The sequence below is a fragment of the Balaenoptera physalus genome (genome assembly GCF_965194825.1).
Source record: "Balaenoptera physalus genome assembly, chromosome: 14".
Taxonomy (NCBI): domain Eukaryota; kingdom Metazoa; phylum Chordata; class Mammalia; order Artiodactyla; family Balaenopteridae; genus Balaenoptera; species Balaenoptera physalus.
The window spans coordinates 37,116,597-37,135,267 of record NC_138893.1 but is presented as its reverse complement, the minus strand read 5'-3'; the positions used below and the strand labels follow the sequence as shown (position 1 = coordinate 37,135,267).

The window sequence follows — 18,671 nt, the reverse complement described above, 5'->3', positions numbered from 1 at the left end:
ATGTTACCCTCTTCGTCATCATCTTCATCACCATCATTGTCATCCACAGCTTCCTGCAATAATGTCCCTGGCTCTGCAGATTCTGGGCCCCTGAGTCCTGTACAACGAGCCACCCTGCCCCCCCACCTTGTGGCTTGCTTCCTAACAGGATGATCAGATGATTCACGGCACAGAACCACCCAGACGAGAGGAAGGTTCAGACTCAGTGGCACTGAGTCAGTGACTGCCCTTTGCTGGATGGCTCACATCACTGACTCAGACACAAGCACCTCTAAGGACCCTTTATTCACAGTTACTCTGGGTCACTGAAGCAGCACGTGTCCCATGAGGCTGCCAGGGGTGCCCCCACTGCCTATTCAGTTTAAACAATAGTGAATCTAGGACTCCAGGCCCAACAAACTCGTGGCCAGCTCCATCCACGTCTCAGTGGGTATCTTTGTATGCTGATAATTGTTTATTCCAGACAGAAATGCTCTTGAGATGACACGTGGTCCAAACACCTCTGGACTTTGTCTACCACCGCCTCTGCCCCCCACTTTTCCCTAATGGTACCAACTGAAAAGATGGTGATGCACAAAGCTTAGCAACACAGCTTCACATAATGGAGTTGGAATTTCCACGTGCCGCTTAATGCTGTGGGTGCATAAAAGTGTAAAGCAGTAAAAATCTACCCCTTCCACCCACAAATCCTGCTTTAAAGGTCTCTGTCTGCTACTGGAGCAGGGATGGCGGGGGGATGCTGTATTTGGAATCATAAGCTTTCTTTGTCCTCTGTGATCAAAACTTGTGGAAAGTGTGAGGGAGAAAGAAAAACATATTTATTGAGTCTTTGCTTTGTTAGGTGGCAGGCTCTGTGCTGATGCCTTGCAGAGATATCGCATTTAATCCTCACGGCTGCCCTGTGAAGATGGAGTCGTTACCTCCCTTTGTAGATGCCAAACCGAGGCCACGAGCTGCCCATGTTCTAGAACCATCATAACCAGGATGCGAGCCCAGGGTCGCCTCACTCACAAACACATTGACAGTTACTGGGGAAGGGAAAAAAAAAGTCCCAACTCCAGCTTGGTGTGGTACTTTTCACATTGATGGTTCTTTTAGATTCTTGTTTTTCTTGGATGTAAAATTTTCTGCGTAATTAATTGCTTTTGGAAATCACAGAGCAATTTCCCATTCACTGAGTTGGAAATGCCCCGTAGAAATGTAAGTGCCAACGTGACTGCAGGATATCTAACTTGGGGTGGTGCCTGAGTGGGCGTCTGGGGTTTCCTTGGGCGCAGCAGGACTCCAAGCCTGGCTGTGAGACCCGGGCTCTAATCATACACGACAGGCACCCCGTGAGGTGGGGGGGGCAGATTCCCCTGCACAAAAATGAGACAGCTCTGGGTCACAGGCTATGGGAACTTATGTCAACTGCAAAGCATGCATGATCAAAAGAAGTCTTGTGTCCTGTGGAGGCCGGGACAGGGAGGTAACAGCCTCAGCTTAAGGGGCCAGCATGCCAGTCAGCATGGGATGCCCTTGGAACCCAAAGGATGTTGGTCTGGATAAGGGGGCAGCCCTCTAGGAATACTGGGGTCTCCCTTTCCCCACTCTTTGCTCCGTGGATGAAGCACATTTGAAAAAGAGAACGATATAAAATGGAGGCATCCCCTTCCCTTGAAAGAAAAAAAAAAAGAGACTGTAAAATCTGTATGGTTGGGTTTCGGTCTAGACTTGAGCGGGGAGCTAGTTCACCCTGCCTAGGAACTTCATGGGTCCTAGTACGTGAAATGCTCACTGGGCAGAGCAGAAGGGCCCCCTTTGAAGAGGAACAAGCTGCACAAAGCAGCAGAGGGGATCAACTGGGGTCTTAAGACAATGTGGCCTGAAATCTGGGTTCCAGAAACTCCCTTCAAGTCCCCACCTACTCCTACTTCAGCACATCTGGGAACAATTCCAGGCTTCTCACCCCCAACCCCCACCCCCACCCCCGCACGTTTTATCAGCGCTGCATTCAAGATGCAATCCACAGAATGGAAGTTTTCCTATGATTAATGAAATGGCCAGAGGGCAAGGAGAAGGTAGGAAGGCAAACACCTGGATGACCCCACGCTGGTGACATAACCATCGGTTGTTAGAGCTGGTTGTTGCTCTGTGACAGCAGAGAATTCATCTCCCGTGAGATACACAGCCAGGTCCCTGGTATCTGCTGCCTGGGGGGACGTGAGCGTCAAGGACTCTAAACTCCAGTGGCACTTCAGCAGGGAGTTACGGAGTCCAAGCAACCAGGTTCGTGGGAGCTCCCGGGTAACGGTCACATGACTTAAACACCTAGGACCCTCGGGTCAGACTGTGCTCAGTGAATGTGCCTGAATAAATGACTGAGTTAATAATAAGAAGAAAACCAGTGTGGTCTGGAAAGATTTTTTTCCTGTTTGTAGAAATGACTCTTGCAATCAGTAAGCTGTCACAGAGAAACCACTCTATAAAAAGCAATGAATGCTCAAAAGGAAATTAAAGTAAGAACTTAATGACCACATATTACCTGAGTAGCTTTTTTTCTTTTTTAATGTTTTAAGTGATGCTAGGAGGCTGTGATGGACATTATGTCCTAACGCTCTGTGAAAACTATCTTTAAAACTGATGCTGTCTTAGTTACTGAGCCATAAAGAGCGTCTAGACCCGAGGCTGGACGGGATTATCATTCTGCCTGTCTGGAACTAAAGGTAGTAAGGCTGAACGGTGTTAAGAACATTGTATTCTTGTCATGAAAGACAATCATTTGGAAAGAATGACAGAAACCAGATTTTGGAGTTAGCAAGATCAGGCTGGTTCCTAGCTCCTCCACGTGGGCTGAGATCATGGGGCTCAGTGCCTCTCATCATTAAAACCCAGTAAACGGGTTGCTGCTCCCACATCTTCCTCAAATCCGCAGCCCCGGGCCTCTGTCCCGTTTCTACCCCTGGTGGTCTCTCCCATGCCTCTCGTCCTTCCAGCCCAGCTCAGATGACAGCTTCTCCAGGAAGCCTTGCTGACCCTCCAGGCCAAGGCCAAGTTGGCTGCTCTTATCTCTGTCCTCCTGCAGCACTTTGTACCTTCCTGACCACAGACTCCCACACCAGGCTGTAATGACCATATGTGCACCTGCCTTCTCTTCTGCACGGCCGGTGAGGAGCCAGGTCTTTACTCCTGGCACAGTAACTGCAGACCAGCTGGTTGGATGGATGGATGGATGGATGGGTGGGTGGGTGGCTGGGTGGATGGATGAATGGATAGATTGGATGGTGGGTGGGTGGCTGGGTGGAGGGATGAATGGATAGATTTCCTATGCGCTAACTCTATTCTCCTGGTCACCCCTCATCTGGTCCACTGCAAGCACATCCTAGCTGGCCTCCTGGCCTCTCCCCACCCCAATCCTTGCCCCACACTGCCACCTGGGCACTCTCTGAGGTCCAGCTGATCATATCTCACTTCCCCCGCCCCTTGTACGGTAAAATCCAACACTTCAACATGGCACCGGAGGCCCTCAACCTCTTGCCTTTATATCACACTAATTTTTCTCCCTCTGCCTCCAGGACAGACCCCAGACCCACACCTCCCACTCCCTTCACTATGTCCTCCCAAAACTGAGTGCCTTCTTTCTGCTTGATGTTCCCTACTTCTCACCTGCTGAGGCCCAGTCTGAATATGGGTCCTGAGACCCTCCACTATGACACCTCTTCCCCCAAAGAAATATGGGGCTCTCTTTGGGCTTTCTGGGCGGATACAATTCCATTCCTTTTCCCTCCGCTTTCATACTCAAAGGCAGTAAAAGACAGTTCTGATGTCAAGACTCCACCTGTCCACGTGGTTCTAATAACTGGCAGAATGTACAAATGTAAAGGAGTGTCTGAATCTCTCTGTCTCAGGGCCAAGAGTGGCCAGTGTGACTCTGGGGAGGACGTGGGCAGGTGAGGGAAGGGGTGAGGGGAAGGAAGCGGAGCCCCTGAGCTTGGGCAGCACCGGGAGGGGCTGGCTGGGGAGAGTGGGAATGCTGAGTAAATCTGGACAGGTGTTTTTTAGCAACAGGCTCCAGCAGGAACAGACAAATGGCTTCACACCCGTCCCTGCCAAAGGAGAGATAAGGAAAGAGATAGGAGGCAACAAGATAGAGCAAGTTGCAGCGGGTTCCCGCCTGATTCACAGCTCAGGTTACCCCTGTTGGCCAGGGACGCGGTGAGCTCAGACCCTGCTTAGCTGGTGCTGAGTGGATGCACAGGCTGGGGGTGGAGGTTTGGAAGATCCACCGGGAGGTGCGTTCCTCCCCCCATCCAGCACGTGCTGGAGGACGTCCGTGCTTTTTGCTTAATGAATCACCGTACACACACAGGAGCCCCCCACCTCACCAGGAGTCCAGGGGGCCTCCAGCCAAGAGATGGGGGGGGCCGGGGGGGGCAGGCAGCTCGCGCAGGTGGGCGCATTAAAAAACGAGCGATTCGGCACTCTGCATCGCTAAAGACACCCATGTAATCATTTGAAATGAAAAATGCTCAAATGAACTGGAAAATGTTCTACTTGTATTTTCTCATATTCCCAAACCTTTCTTTCCATGGTTCAGAAGTTTGCATTGTCTAATTGCTGATTTCCATTTGTGAATGAATCAGCGTAAAGTAAAATTGAGTGGCAAATTAATCTACCCTTCTAGTTTTAGGCATTAATTATCCTCTGAGCCATTTTCTCCTGCACTTTGCCACATGTCAAGACAGGCCCGGATACAGTGATGTAGAATCCAGTTTTCAACTCAGGAATGTAGCCCAAACAGCAGAGGATGTCCCAGATCTCTAAGAGCCACAGTTTACTGTGCAAAAGAGGACTGATTCCAAGCAAAGGAAATACATTCCTCACCTTTTAAAGGTGCACTAACCCTGTCAGACCAAGTTACTGGAGAAGAAATTTGCTGCATGGTCTTGTGACATGTTTCCCCAGTTGCCCCAGTTAACAAATTAACAACATATTTCCTCTAAGTATAATAGGGTCAGCCTCAGTGTGGAAAATGCGGTGCTGGCTAGGGCAGAATTTTGAAAATTACATATGCTGTTCTTCTGGAGCTATACCAAGGGAGATCTTCTTGGCTATGCTAAAAAAAAAAACCACCCCAAAAAACCAAACAAACAAACAAAAAAGAAAACCAAAAAAACCCACCACCACCACCACCAAAAACAACAAAAAAAACAGGTCTCCAGGATACAATTATAGGATCCTTAGTCCCTGGGGAAAGGTAGAACCATATGTACTCGGTCACTTGGTCAAAGCTACCACTCTTGGAAACAATGAGGATACACAGCCTGGGCACCGGGAAGAGCAAGTAAATCTTGGTGGAGGGGGGCCAGGGCAAAAAAGCCTTGGAGACAGAGGGCACAGAGGCCCTGATCCCTTCCCTTTTGAGGTTCAGCATTATCAGAATCTTTCCAAAAGGTATGAGGTACCCTTGACCAAGCACTGTTTAAGCCTTAAAAAAAGCAATATGGAACAACATGGATTGACCTGAAGGACATTATGTTAAGTGAAATAAAACAGTCACAGAAGGACAAATACTGCATGATTCCACTTTACATGAGGTATCTAAAATCATCAAACTCGTGGAAGCAAAGAACAGAATTGTAGCTGCCAGGAACTAGGGGGAGGGGTAAGCAGGTAGTTTCTTTTTTTTTTTAATTTTTATTGGAGTAGAGTTCATTTTCAATAGTGTGTTAGTTTCAGGTGTACAGCAAATGAATCAGTTATACATGTACATATATCTACTCTTTTTTAGATTCTTTTCTCATACAGGCCATTACAGAGTATTGAGTAGAGTTCCCTGTGCTATATGGCAGGTTCTTATTAATTATCTATTTTATATATAGTAGTATGCATATGTCAGTCCCAATCTCCCAATTTATTCCTCCCCCACCCCTTATCCCCTTGTAAGGTAGTTTCTGATGAGTGGGAATAAAACTTCAGTTATACAAGATGAATAAGTTCTAGAGATCTACTGTACAATATTGTGCCTATAGATAATACCATATTGTGCACTTAAAAACCTGTCAAAAGAGTAGATTTCACGTTGTGTTCTTACCACAATAAAACAAGAAAAGAGAGAAAATGCAAATACAACACTCAAATCCATCTAGCACACACTGCCAGGAAAGGGAGAGTCTGAGATACTGTGTGCTCAAGTTGGAGGGCTGGCTCTGGCGGGAACCCCTTAGGACCCAGCCCCCAGGGCAAAATGTCACGCTTTGGGAAACGCTGGCTGCATGCTGAGTATGAACTAAGAGTTGTTACTCTGCACCCAAGATGCAGCACCTCTGCTGCAGGTGCAGAACGACCAAGAAGGGCACAGTCACCAAACCACAAAGCAACCTCTGGGCTGTGCACAACAGCGACACCGTGTGGCAGCAGTTAAACCCACAGGTCAGGCAGGCTGGCCAGTAGCCTCGGGCTCCCTCTTTTCCTGACACTGGAAGCAGAACAGGTTTTGGAAAATAACTATAATTCTTAGATGAAAACAGGAGTGGGCATGCTCAAGAGGAAGATGCCAGCCCTTTTGGTAATGAAGAACAGCAGAGGCGCCTGAGTGATTAATTAGAAAAATTAAAGAGCTATGAACATATTTGTAGCATCCTGAGCCAGAGCCCAAGTGCTGAGCTTAGTGTGGATGTCAGAATTTGAGGGAAAGGAGGAGAGGCACAAGTTTAAATTTTGTATATATAACCACTTGCATCGGGAATAAAGGAATATGCTTCCTTTAGGACCAAACCCCATCCTGACATCCTTCCAGGCACTAAGGAAAGCAACCGGAGGACAACTAGCATGGGAGACACTGTGCTTCAGGGGAAGAACTGGAGGCTCTGAATTTCATCACAGCCTTCTAATAACACCTCCGCGTTTGCTTTTCTGCAGACGAGCTTGGAGGCCTAAACAGTCAAGCTCTCGCCTCTCCCCAACCACCCCAAGAGGAAAGAAACCTGTCAGCTTCCCTAAAAGGGAAAAGGAGGAAAGAAAACAAAGTCAAAAGGAAAAGCTAAAGTTGCATCTCCTCTGTTTGAAGGCACAACGCAGGAGAGACAGGTTTTGCACAGAGGCACCGCTGGACTCTGGGGAAGGAAACCTGTGTGCTTAGAGCTGGAAAACATTAAGTGCAGGGAGGTTTTATTGAGCTGCAGCAGCTCTTTGACAGTCCCTGATGTTGAGATGGCAATGGAGCATTTGAAATGTGAGCTTTCAAAGAATATGCTTTTTAGGAAGCGATTTTCCCTCTTGCTATCCCTTCGCTTTGGGGATATTCAAATTGGGCCTTTAGTCATCCCATTGGGGGTACCTCCATTCCTCCAAATGGGTCTGGGTCAGAGCAGCTTTAACACGAAACCCTGCCGAAGCCCCAGCTGCTGCTCTACGTAGTAGCAACTACAAGGGCTTCACCGAGATGGATTGAGAAGAGATGCAATAAAAGGCATAAAATTAAAGACAAGATTAATAAAACCTGATGTAAGAAAACACCGCTAGCCTACCTAGCAGCTTAAATTACATTTACCACATCTGACAGGGAGGGGGTAATCATGAGTAATAAGTTCAGGCTCTGGAAAGAAATTACGGGATAAATAACTTAAGGACAGGTAACACCAGGGGAAGTCACTGATTCACCTTCCCAGAGAAGACTCGAGACGGTATAAAACCCACCAATCACACGGAAGCAAATTTCACTTGGGAGGGCCCTAGAGAGTCTAGGATCTGGATTCCCAAACATCCCAGAGCCAGGAATCTGGCAGCAGCACAGAGACTGCTTCTGGTTGCAGCTTCCAGCCCAGCCCGACCTCACCCCACCGCCTGGTGGCCGCTGTCACCACAGCCCGACCCTGGTGTGACCAGGCGCAGTCAGTCATTAGGTGAGGGCTGTCCTATTGTCCCCTGTTCCTTTCTGCCCCATCAGCTGAGGCCACGCTATGCTACTTGGGCTGCCTCAACACAACCAGTTCCTGGAACCAGTCTGGTCCCCAAACAGGACCCAAACCATCCCATTATCTGCAGATTCCTCCTGCCACCTCCTCGGAACACCCCAAGTTCCCAAACTTCCAGCTATTTCTCACCACAGCTTAGCAGGGAAGCAATCTGATTCGACTGATTCACACCAACTCTCCAAGGATTCTCTCTTTTTAGAGGGCAGGCCAGGTAATGCAAATGGACCCCTCACGGTGGGCTTGGAGCCTGCACAGGAGGTGTCAGGAGCCTCCTCTGGACCTCACGTGCAAGACAGACCTCGTGAGAAGAGCAGGAAAGGCTCCATCGCCACGCTCTCTCCGCCTGCCAGCCATGGACCAGTGCACGGAGGGCTCACGCACTGCTCCATTCCCTCCCCTGACAGCAGCCTCCCATCTCCAGGCTTCCTGGCTTGGACCCATCAGCGAACAGGATAATGTCTCCTGTAGAGACAGGGAGGGGCTGTCTGGCTTCAAGCCAAGGAAGACCCTGGAAAGTCCTGCTTTTAGCAGAGGGATTCCTCTGCTCAAAGACTAAAGGGCAGAGGAACTTGGGGTCTTCAGAGGACAGGTCTTCAGATTCTCTGTTCCCTGGCATCCTAACGCCAGGCTCAGCTCCCACAGCTTCTCCCTTGGTCCTGTCCTCACCACATTCATCTCGAGCAGGGGGTTCTTAGGGTCCCTGGCTGATTGGCTTCCCCCGGTTATAGCTGCGAGGAGGTCCTGCCTCTTCCTCAGGACCCTTACAGCACAGTGATCCCTGATCCTAGCCCTCAGCTAAGAGGGGCTCAGTGGAAGAGGGGCGTGAAGGTGAGGAAGAGTCTTTGGAGAAGTTGCATTGCCTGAGCACCTGACTCCTCCCAGGACAAGTTCGGCCATCTGAGTTCTTCCTCAGATAGCTTCCAACTTGGGAAAAAATGGAGGGATATTACTCCCAGAAAGTCTTCAGCATGCGGGAGATCTACAGATAACAAGGACTTTTATTTTTCTTTGGTCACTCTTAGAGCTAGTCTAAGGAAAGAATGGGACTCCATTCTATCAGAATAAAACTTAAACTGACAAAACTCAGCTTGCCAGAATCCTCAAACTATCAGACAGTTTTTTCCCTGCCCTCTGCTCTTTAGAAACGGGAAACTTACAAGAAAACAAACACAAAGTCACACCCTCACCTACTTGCCCACCCGTGAACATTTATCAAGTGCATAGGATTTTGTCAGCGATGGCATTTGAAGATTCCTGGCTCTATCCTGAGGGCAAAGTACAGGTGTTGTCCGATGATGCCCTGCCTGCATCTCTAACTCAACATCCATCCCGTGCTCTGAATGCAGCACCAGCTTTGCCTCCGGCTGCAAAGAGTCAAGTCTCTGCTTACCAAAATCTACTTGCTTCGATCAGCAATGAATTCAACCCAAAGTTCTGGAAGGACTCACATCAAATTGTTGACAGTGATGGTTGGGAGCAAGTAGAAGCAGAGAGAAGAGGAAACTTCCCTTTCCCTCTACTAATTCTATATTGCTTTTTTTTTTTTTTTAAAAAAGAAACACATAGAATATATTCATGGAGTCCTTCAAACATTAAAATAAATTAATAAATGGCCAAAAAGAAAAAGGAAGTGACTCTTTTCAACAACACAGCCAGGTTTCGATGGGGGCTGAGATCCGGAAGCATGGAAGGCATCTACTCTCAGCCACATCGTCGACTGAATGGCCCAGAACAGACCCAGGCATTCTGGAAGTTCTCCTCTTCGGGGCTGGACACAGCTCCATCCCTCCCTCTCGCTGCTCTCTTCCAGTTTTCTGACCTTGATGACAAGAGCTCCCGTATTTCCAGCACCTGCTACCCCACTTACTTAATGCTTTTGACCCCTGGCAGCTCTCAGGTCTAACAGAGGGGGCACATGCCTTCAAGCTCACCTGGGCTCAGGTGACCCTCTGCGCTTACGAAGTCCTACTGACCTCATTCCAGCACCTCTCAAAGCTTTCCTCAGGTTAAAGACGGGAACCTTCCTCAGCACAAAAGGCTGATCAGCTGCTGAAGAACCTCGTGCTGGAAGCAGAGGTCAGGTTTTGGCCCATCCATCCCAATGACTCCCCTCCCCCACCCCCCTGCAGAAATTCAGAAGATAGAAGCCTGGCCACTGAAGCAGCATAAAGGTTCTCTCCACCACCTCCTTAATCACCAGGCTGCCGGCACGCGCTTACCTGCAGATGTAATTCGTCTTGCAGGAGTCCTGCAAATTCAAGCAGTTGGGCTTCTCCCTCTCCTCGTAGGAGCACACCGGCACGATGGTCTGCCGTCTCCGCTCGGTGCAGGCGATGTCCCGGCAGGAGCAGAAGAGCATCCCGTAGCTGTGCTTGGCCGGGACCTTGTCGAAGAACTGCCGGAGGGCCTTGTGGCACTTGCGCCGGTTGCAGACATCGTTGGACATGCTGGTGGTGCACGGTGTGATGTAGGCGGACCTGTACTTCTTACAGGTGTCGTCCAGGTTGCAGGCCTTGGCGGCGTCCAGGCAATTGTTCCCTTTCGGGATGTGCTCCACTGCAAAAGGAGAGAAAGGCAGCGTGATCACAGGGCTGGGTGCTGGGGCTGCTCTGCTTTCACTGAGATCTGGCCATTCACCTGGCAGTGCTGGCAGCTCTGATCAACTCTGTACAGTCTTGAAGCTAATAACTTAATGAGTTCATGACAATGAGAAAGTATCAGGGGCACAAAGGCTGGGAGCCCACGGCAGCACACAAGCTCCTAGCATTGTCTCAGATGTATAATTAGGAGGTATTGAGTAAGGCCAAAGGAGCTCAGGCACCTGCCCGACTACATATAAACAAGGCAACAGGAGAACAAGTTTTTAGCTCCTAGTTGATAAATTGAAATTAGGATAAAAGAAAAAAGCAACAAATTATATACTTGTTTATTATATAATATATAAAATGATATGCTGAATGTTAAGTATAATTGCCATGCAATCCTCCAGGAATATAATTATGTAATAAATGCACATAGTACATGTTAATTACTATATGATTACAGAGTAATTGCATGGTTATTTGAGCCCAGAAGACAAAATATTATGCTAGCTCTCTAAACAGGAAGAAGCAACTACATCGAAGCTGTATTTAAGTTCTAGCTCACAGGCCACTGGAAGAAAACCAGAATAAATTATATAAAAATTTGCAAACCTCAATTACCATTTAACTTACTGCATAGAAAATTTGGGATCTATGAGTACTGAGGTTGCAGATTAGAAAAATTCAGTTAGTAATTTGGATAGAATTTCAATGGGCTTACAAACCATACGCCTTAGGAATCTCACAAAACATATGTTGCCTTCTGTCCAAGCCCTCTGTGCTCATGCTGTCAGAGAAACCAGTGCTGTCCACTGCCAGGCTGCCCGCTGAGAGGCCTGGAGAGAAAGCACGGAAGAGGCAGGGCTCACTGGGGTGGCTGGGTGGGCTGGCAGGGACAAGTCTAATGGGCAAAGTTAAAAGATGAATGGACAAGGGAAATTAAGCTCATTTCCCATAATATAGGTCTTACCAAGGGAGGCGAAGTGATGGAAAAACCTCCTAGAGCCAAGTTATGAGATGGCCCATGGAAAATTGATAATTAGGTGTAGCAGGGACCCTCCGGAGACAGCAAGAAGGCAGCAGACAAGCACCACACAATCGTGGGATTCAATCCCCAGCAAGTTCCTGCTCAGGCCCCAGCCCCTTCATGGGTTCTGCAACCCCCTTTCATTCTCTTTATGCGCCCAGTTGATGGGGACCATGAAGGCATTTGAGAATTAGCAAGAGAGGAGACAGAGTCTAGCTGGGTTGGGTGGGACCAAAAGACAGGGCAGTGCATTTAGTATCTAAAAGGCACATGGGATATTCAGCCTTAAATAAAAGAAGGAGACCTGCCATGGGCAACAACATGGATGAGCCTTGAGGACATTATGCTAAGTGAGATAAGCCAGTCCCAGTAGGACAAATACTGTATGGTTCCACGTATATGAGGTATCTAAAACTCTCAAACTCACAGAAGCAGAGAGTTGAATGGTAGTTGCCAGAGGCTGAGGTGAGGGGGAAACGGGGAGTTGTTATTCAAGAGGTATAAAGTTTCAGTGATGCAAGATGAATAAGTTCGAGAGATGGGCTGTACAACATCACACCTACACTTAACAATACTGTACTGTGCACTTAACAATCTGTTAAGTGGCATTATTTCACTCTTTTTATGGCTGAGTCATATTCCATTGTATATATAAACCACATCTTCTTTATCCATTCATCTGTCGATGGACATTTAGGTTGTTTCCACGTCTTGGCTACTGTAAACAGTGCTGCTACGAACATAGGGGTGCATGTATCTTTTCGAATTATAGTTCTGTCTGGGTATATGCCCAGGAGTGGGATCGCTGGATCATATGGCAGCTCTATTTTTAGTTTTTTGAAGAACCTCCATACTGTTTTCCATAGTGGCTGCATCAATTTACATTCCCACCAACAGTGTAGGAGGGTTCCCTTTTCTCCACACCCTCTCCAGCATTTGTTATTCATAGACTTTTTAACGATGGCCATTCTGTCTGGTATGAGGCGGTACCTCATTGTATAGTTCTGATTTGCATTTCTCTAATAATTAGCCATGTTGAGCATCTTTTTATGTGCCTCTTGGCCATCTGTATGTCTTCTTTGGAGAAATGCCTATTTAGGTCTTCTGCCCATTGGGACCTAGAGATTATCATACTAAGCGAACTAAGTCAGAAAGAGAAAGACAAATACCATATGATATCACTTATACGTGGAATCTAAAATATAATGCAAATCAACATATCTACAAAACAAAATCAGACTCACAGATATAGAGAACAGATTTGTGGTTGCCAAGGGGGAGCGGGGGTAGGGGAGAGAAGAAATGGGAGTTTGGGATTAGCAGATGCAAACTATTATCATATAGGATGGATAAACAACAAGGTCCTACTGTACAGCACAGGGAACTATATTCAGTATCCTGTGACAAACCATGGTGGAGAAGAATATGGAAAAGAATGTATATATGTGTAAGGCTGAGTCACTTTTCCATGCAGAGGAAATTGACACAACATTGTAAATCAACTATACTTCAATAAAATTAAAAAAGAAACCTGTTATGAATGTAGATCTCATGTTAAATGTTCTACTAAAATAAAATAAAATTTTATACAAGAAAAGAAGAACAGACACAACAAGTTCAACATTTCAGGAAATGAAAAACTCTCCCTGGTCTACTGATGGTATGCCTTGCTTTAAGAAAACCCAATATGCTGGAATCACAAAGATATACCCTGGCACCGTAAGCAGTATTTTATGATGCCCCAGGTGCGTGTTTCTGCCTATGACATCTGAATTCAACAATTTAATGGGGAAGGCAATAAACAAGACATTCAGCCCTTCTTAGGTGAGCAGTGCAGGAAGCCAGCAGCTGCACGTACATCCTGCTGGCTTAACAAGCACACCTGGTGCATTTTCTCCATCATGATTTTCCCAAAGTGGCTTCTCTCTTGCTCCTCTGTTTTCACACTCAGGCACTTCAGGACTCAAGGAGTGAAATATTCACCATGTGCCCTGACAGATCACCAGGGCCTCCACCAGGCTTTGGTGACACTTCTAGCATTTTCCTCTTTTGACACTTTCTAATGATGTGCTGTTGGGCCCACTGGCAACAGTGATTGATATTCCTGAAGGTCTACAGCTAGCTAGGAGATTTCTAAATTATGCATTTTGGGATGATAATCTAAAAGAAATTAATATGACCAATTCTGGGTCATCTGGATTAGGCCCTTAAGGCTGGATATCGGAACACAATTTCACTTGCATTGGTGTTCAATGGTACCTTATGATCTCTGGCTAAAAAGAAAAGAATAGAGGCACACAGGTTGACTTAATACTTAAATGACGTAGCCAGGGATATATGAACAAACGGTTCATGTAAGTTCAAATGGAGAAAAATGACAGAAAAATTAAGTCATCACATGGCACCCAGTAATGTAGGCCTGTCAAACTCAAAAGAACTCATGCTGAAACAGAGAACTACATCCTGATTGTAAGCACCAATTTAGTTTCAGCAAAACAATATCATTCCTCATATTAAATTTATGTTATTAATTTGTATTTCATTGTTTTAAATGTTTTGTTCATATCTAATTGGTGTGTGTTGCCTTTATAATTGTATAAAAGCAAAGAAGAAGAGCTGATAGTTTTATGTTTATAAACTTCAAATAAAATTATAATAAAAATAAACTTAACACATGAGGTCCAGAAAATTTATTTCTCTCTGAAAGTTCTCCATATAATACACAAGTTTTAAAAAATTGGCCTGGAAAAAAGCTCCTTGACATGGGTCTTGGCAATGATTTTTTTGGATATGACACAAGCAATAACAACAAAAAATAAACAAGTAGAATTACGTCAAACTGGAAAGCTTCTGCACAGCAAAGCAAACCATCAACAGAATGAAAAGGTGACTTACGGAATGGAAGAAAATATTTGCAAATCATGTTCTGATAAGGGGTTTATTTCCAAAATATATAAAAAACTCATACAATTCAATAGTAAAAGTAGCAGTAATAATAATAACCTAAGTAAAAAAATGGGCAAAGGACCTGAAGAGACATTTTACCAAAGAAGGTATATGAAAGGCCAACAGGAACATGAAAAGATGCTGATCGGTAGGGAAATGCAAATCAAACCACAATGAGATATCATTTCAGGCCTGTTAGAACAATTGTCATCAAAAGAGATAATAAATGCTGGTGAGATGGTGGAGAAAAGGGAATCCTTGTGCACAGCTGCTGGGATTGTAAATTGGTACAGTCACTATAGAAAACAGTATGGAGGCTCCTCAAAAAATTAAAAACAGAGCTACCATATGATCCAGCAATTCCACTCCTGGGTATATATACAAAGGAAACAAAATCACTTTATCAAAGAAATATCTGCACTCCCATGTTCATTAAAGTATTATTTACAATAGCCAAGTATTCACCAAGGAATAAAGCAGACAAAGAAAATGTGGTATATATTTTTCAATGGAACACTATTCAGCCATAAAAGGAAGGAAATACTGACGTTTGCAACAACATGGATGGACTCGGAGGGCATTACGCTAAGTAAAGTAGGTCAGACAGAGAAAGACAAATACTGTATGATCTTACTTATATGTGAAACCCAAAAACACAAAAATAAAAAACAAACTCATAGAAAAAAAGGCTCATATTTGTGGTTATCGGAGGCAAGGGGAGAGGGTGGGGGAACTGGATGAAGGTAGTTAAAAGGTACAAACTTCCAGTTATAAGATAATTAAGTACTAGGGATGTAATGTACAACATATAACTATAGTTAACACTGCTGTATGATATATTTGAAAATTGCTGAGAGAGTAAACCCTAAAAGTTCTCATCACAAGGAAAAAGACATTTTTTCTTCTTTTTTTGTATCTATATAAGATGATGGATGTAAACTTATCGTGGTAATCATTTCAAAATATATGTAAGTCAAGTCATTATGCTGTATGCCTTAAACTTATACAGTGCTATATGTCAATTATATCTCAAGAAAACTGGAAGAAAAAAAATTGGCCTAGTGTACGCCTGCTTTGTTAAATAATGTTTACTTCCTTTTCAAAGTTGTTAAAACTACATAAAATACTAATTAATTGTTTTCCTCTTGGTATTATCAAAAAAGAAAAGCAACATTTCAAAGGAAAAGTTTTGCATGAAGTGGGAATAGGGTGAACGATTTAATGTCCAAACCAATTGCTCAGAGTTCACTCCATTTAGCACCTGGTGTGCCTCAGCCTCACTTTGAGCTGATTCTGTTTTCATCAATAAATGACACTGGCAGAGCACCATCTCTTTATCATTATTTCAGAGCCTGTGACAAATTCCAGAATGCACAACCTGGCACATTCAGAGAGGCAGAAACTACTAACTGATTTCCAGATTACAGGTAAATGTGTGACTTCCTTTTTGCTTATGATTCTCACTCACACAAAACATTCTCATAACCCTTCCCAACTTGATATACGAGGCCAGCATTACCCAAATAGCAGAATATGAATAAGAAAAAAGAAGAAAATTACAGACTAATATTCCTTACAAATATAGATTCAAAAAAGTTTAGTAAGTAGGATTTAGCAATATGTTAAAAGGATAATGTACCACGACCAATTAAGGTTTATCCCAAAATGCAAGGTTGGTTTAATATTTTAAAATCAATGTAGTTCACCATATTGACAGACAGGAAGAGAACCATATGACTATTTTAACAGACAAAGAAAAAGTATTCAACAAGTTTCAACACTCATTCCATAATAAAAAAATGCTTAGCAATCTAAGAATAGTAGAGAACCTTCTTAATCTGATAAAGAGAACCTATGAAAAATGTATAGCTAAAACCATATTTAACAGTGAAATACTGATTCTTTCCTGCCTAAAATCAGGAACAAAGAAAGGATGCCCATTCTTATCACCTATAGTCAACACTGTACTGGAGGTTGTAGCCATTGCAATAAAGCAATGTAAACGGTATTGGAAAGGAAGGCATCTCTACTTATAAATGACTTAGAAAATCCTAAAGAATCTACAAAATAACTACTAGAACTAAGAAGTGAATTTATCAAAATCAAAGGACATAAAGTTAATATACAAAAATCAATTGTATTTTTATAAGCTATCGGCAAAAATACTAGAAAACAAAATTAAAAGCATAATTCACCAAAAAAGGGGCACTTAGCAACGAGTTTAACACAATATTTGCAAGATCTCTACACTGAAAACTAGAAAGAACTGCTGAGAAAATTAAAGAAGATATAAGTAAATGGAAATATATACCATGTTCACAGATCAGAGGACTCAGTATTGTTAACATGTCAATTATCTCCAAATCATAATGTGTTCTGGAATTGGCAAGCAGATCCTAAAATTTATATGGAGGAGATCCTAAAATTTATATGGAAGTGCAAAGGACACAGCATAGTCAAAGCAACTGAAAATGAATAACAAAATTGAAGGACTTTACACTGACCTCAAGATTTACCATAAAGCTAGTTATCAAGACAGTGTGGTACAGCATAGGCACAGACAAGTGAGATAATGGAACAGAAAACAGAACTCAGATTAAATATACCCACATATCTGATTTTTTTACAAAGTCACTAAAGAAATACAACACAGAAAGAAATCTTTTCAACAAATGGTTCTAGAATAATTGAAAATCAATGTAAAAAACAAAAAGCAACAAAAACACTTCAATCCCTACTTCACACCATGTATAAAAAGTAATACAAGATGGATCACAGACTTAAACATAAAAGCTGAAATCACAAAGTTTTCAGAGGAAAACAAGATAATCTTAGAAGCAGGCAAAGGTTTCTTAGAGAGGAGCACAGAAAGCAACAACATTAAAAAAAATGGTAAGTTAGATTTCATCAAAGCTAAAAACTCATCAAAAAACAATTTCTTAAGAAATGAAGAAAAACAGACAAAACACAGATGAGAAGAAAATATTTGTAAAACATGTATCTCACAAAGAACAAGTATCTAAAATATATTTAGAATGCCTAAAACTCAAGCATAATAAACAGCCCAATTGAAAAATGGGTCAAATATTTAAACAGACACGTCACAGAAGAAGATATATGAATGGTCAGTAAGCACATGAAAAGTGTTCAACATCATTAGTTATCAGGGAAACGCAAATTAAAACCATGATGAGATACACTATATACTGGTGGTTAAAATTAAAGTATGAAAACCCCAAATGTTTACAAAGACATGGAGCTCCTGGAATCTCATATATTCCAATGGGAATGTAAAATGGTCCATCCACTTGTGAAAATTTGGGGCAGATTTCTATAAAACTACACATATACCTACCCTATGATCCAGCATTTCCACTTCTAGGTATTCATCCAAGAGAAATGAGAACATATGTCCATAAAAAGATTTGGACAAGAGTATGATAGCGCTATGTTGATAATAACGAAAAACTAGAAACAGCTCATGTATCCATCAGTAGGAATGGCAAGCAAACTGTGGTCTATACACCTAATGGAATACTACTCAGAAATAAGAACAGATGAACTATTTATACACACAATAGCATGGATGAATCTCAACAACACAGTTCTGAGTGGGAAAAAAAAAAGCTTTACACAAAAAGTACGCATTGAATAATTCTATTTATGTGAAGTTCTAGAAGAGGTGAAACTAATTTACGATGAAAAAAATCAGAAGAGAAGAGTGGTTGCTTCCAGGGGATGGAGGTGGGGATTGGCTGGGAAGAGGCAAGAGGGAACTTTCTGGATCAATGGTAATGTTCTCTAAATAGCAGTCTGGGTCAAAACTCAGAGAATGGTACACTTAAGGTTTGTACATATAGAAATTTCACCTCAAAAGGAAAAGAAATAAACAAATATTAAAAACTTGTTAACGGTATATATGCTGAAGCACTTAGGGCAAGTATATTGATATCTGCATTTTTAAAACTTTGATGAATTGACAGATGGACAGAAGGATGGGTAGATGCATACTTACAGAGCCAACTACATTCAAATGTAATAGTAGACTCTAGATGGTAGGTTGACGTAAAAATTTTTCCACTTGTCTGTGTGTTTGAAAACGTTCAAACAAAATATTGAAAAAACTTGATTCGTGTATACCCTATTCTTAAAAAAAAAAAG

The 18,671-nt window shown here is 43.5% G+C and overlaps 2 protein-coding genes across 4 annotated transcripts in view; one reads left to right on the top strand and one right to left on the bottom strand.

Moving 5' to 3' along the window:
- Positions 1-18,671, top strand: part of CCDC172 (coiled-coil domain containing 172) — a 335,882-nt gene that overhangs the window by 60,168 nt on the left and 257,043 nt on the right. The window lies entirely within an intron of this gene.
- The window catches only part of GFRA1 (GDNF family receptor alpha 1), a 222,125-nt gene that overhangs the window by 64,517 nt on the left and 138,937 nt on the right, over positions 1-18,671 (bottom strand). For all 3 annotated transcript variants that reach the window (XM_082423430.1, XM_082423429.1, XM_082423431.1), the window contains one exon: positions 10,175-10,511. In XM_082423430.1, the coding sequence (XP_082279556.1) occupies positions 10,175-10,511 (337 nt within the window). The remainder of the gene's footprint in view (positions 1-10,174; positions 10,512-18,671) is intronic.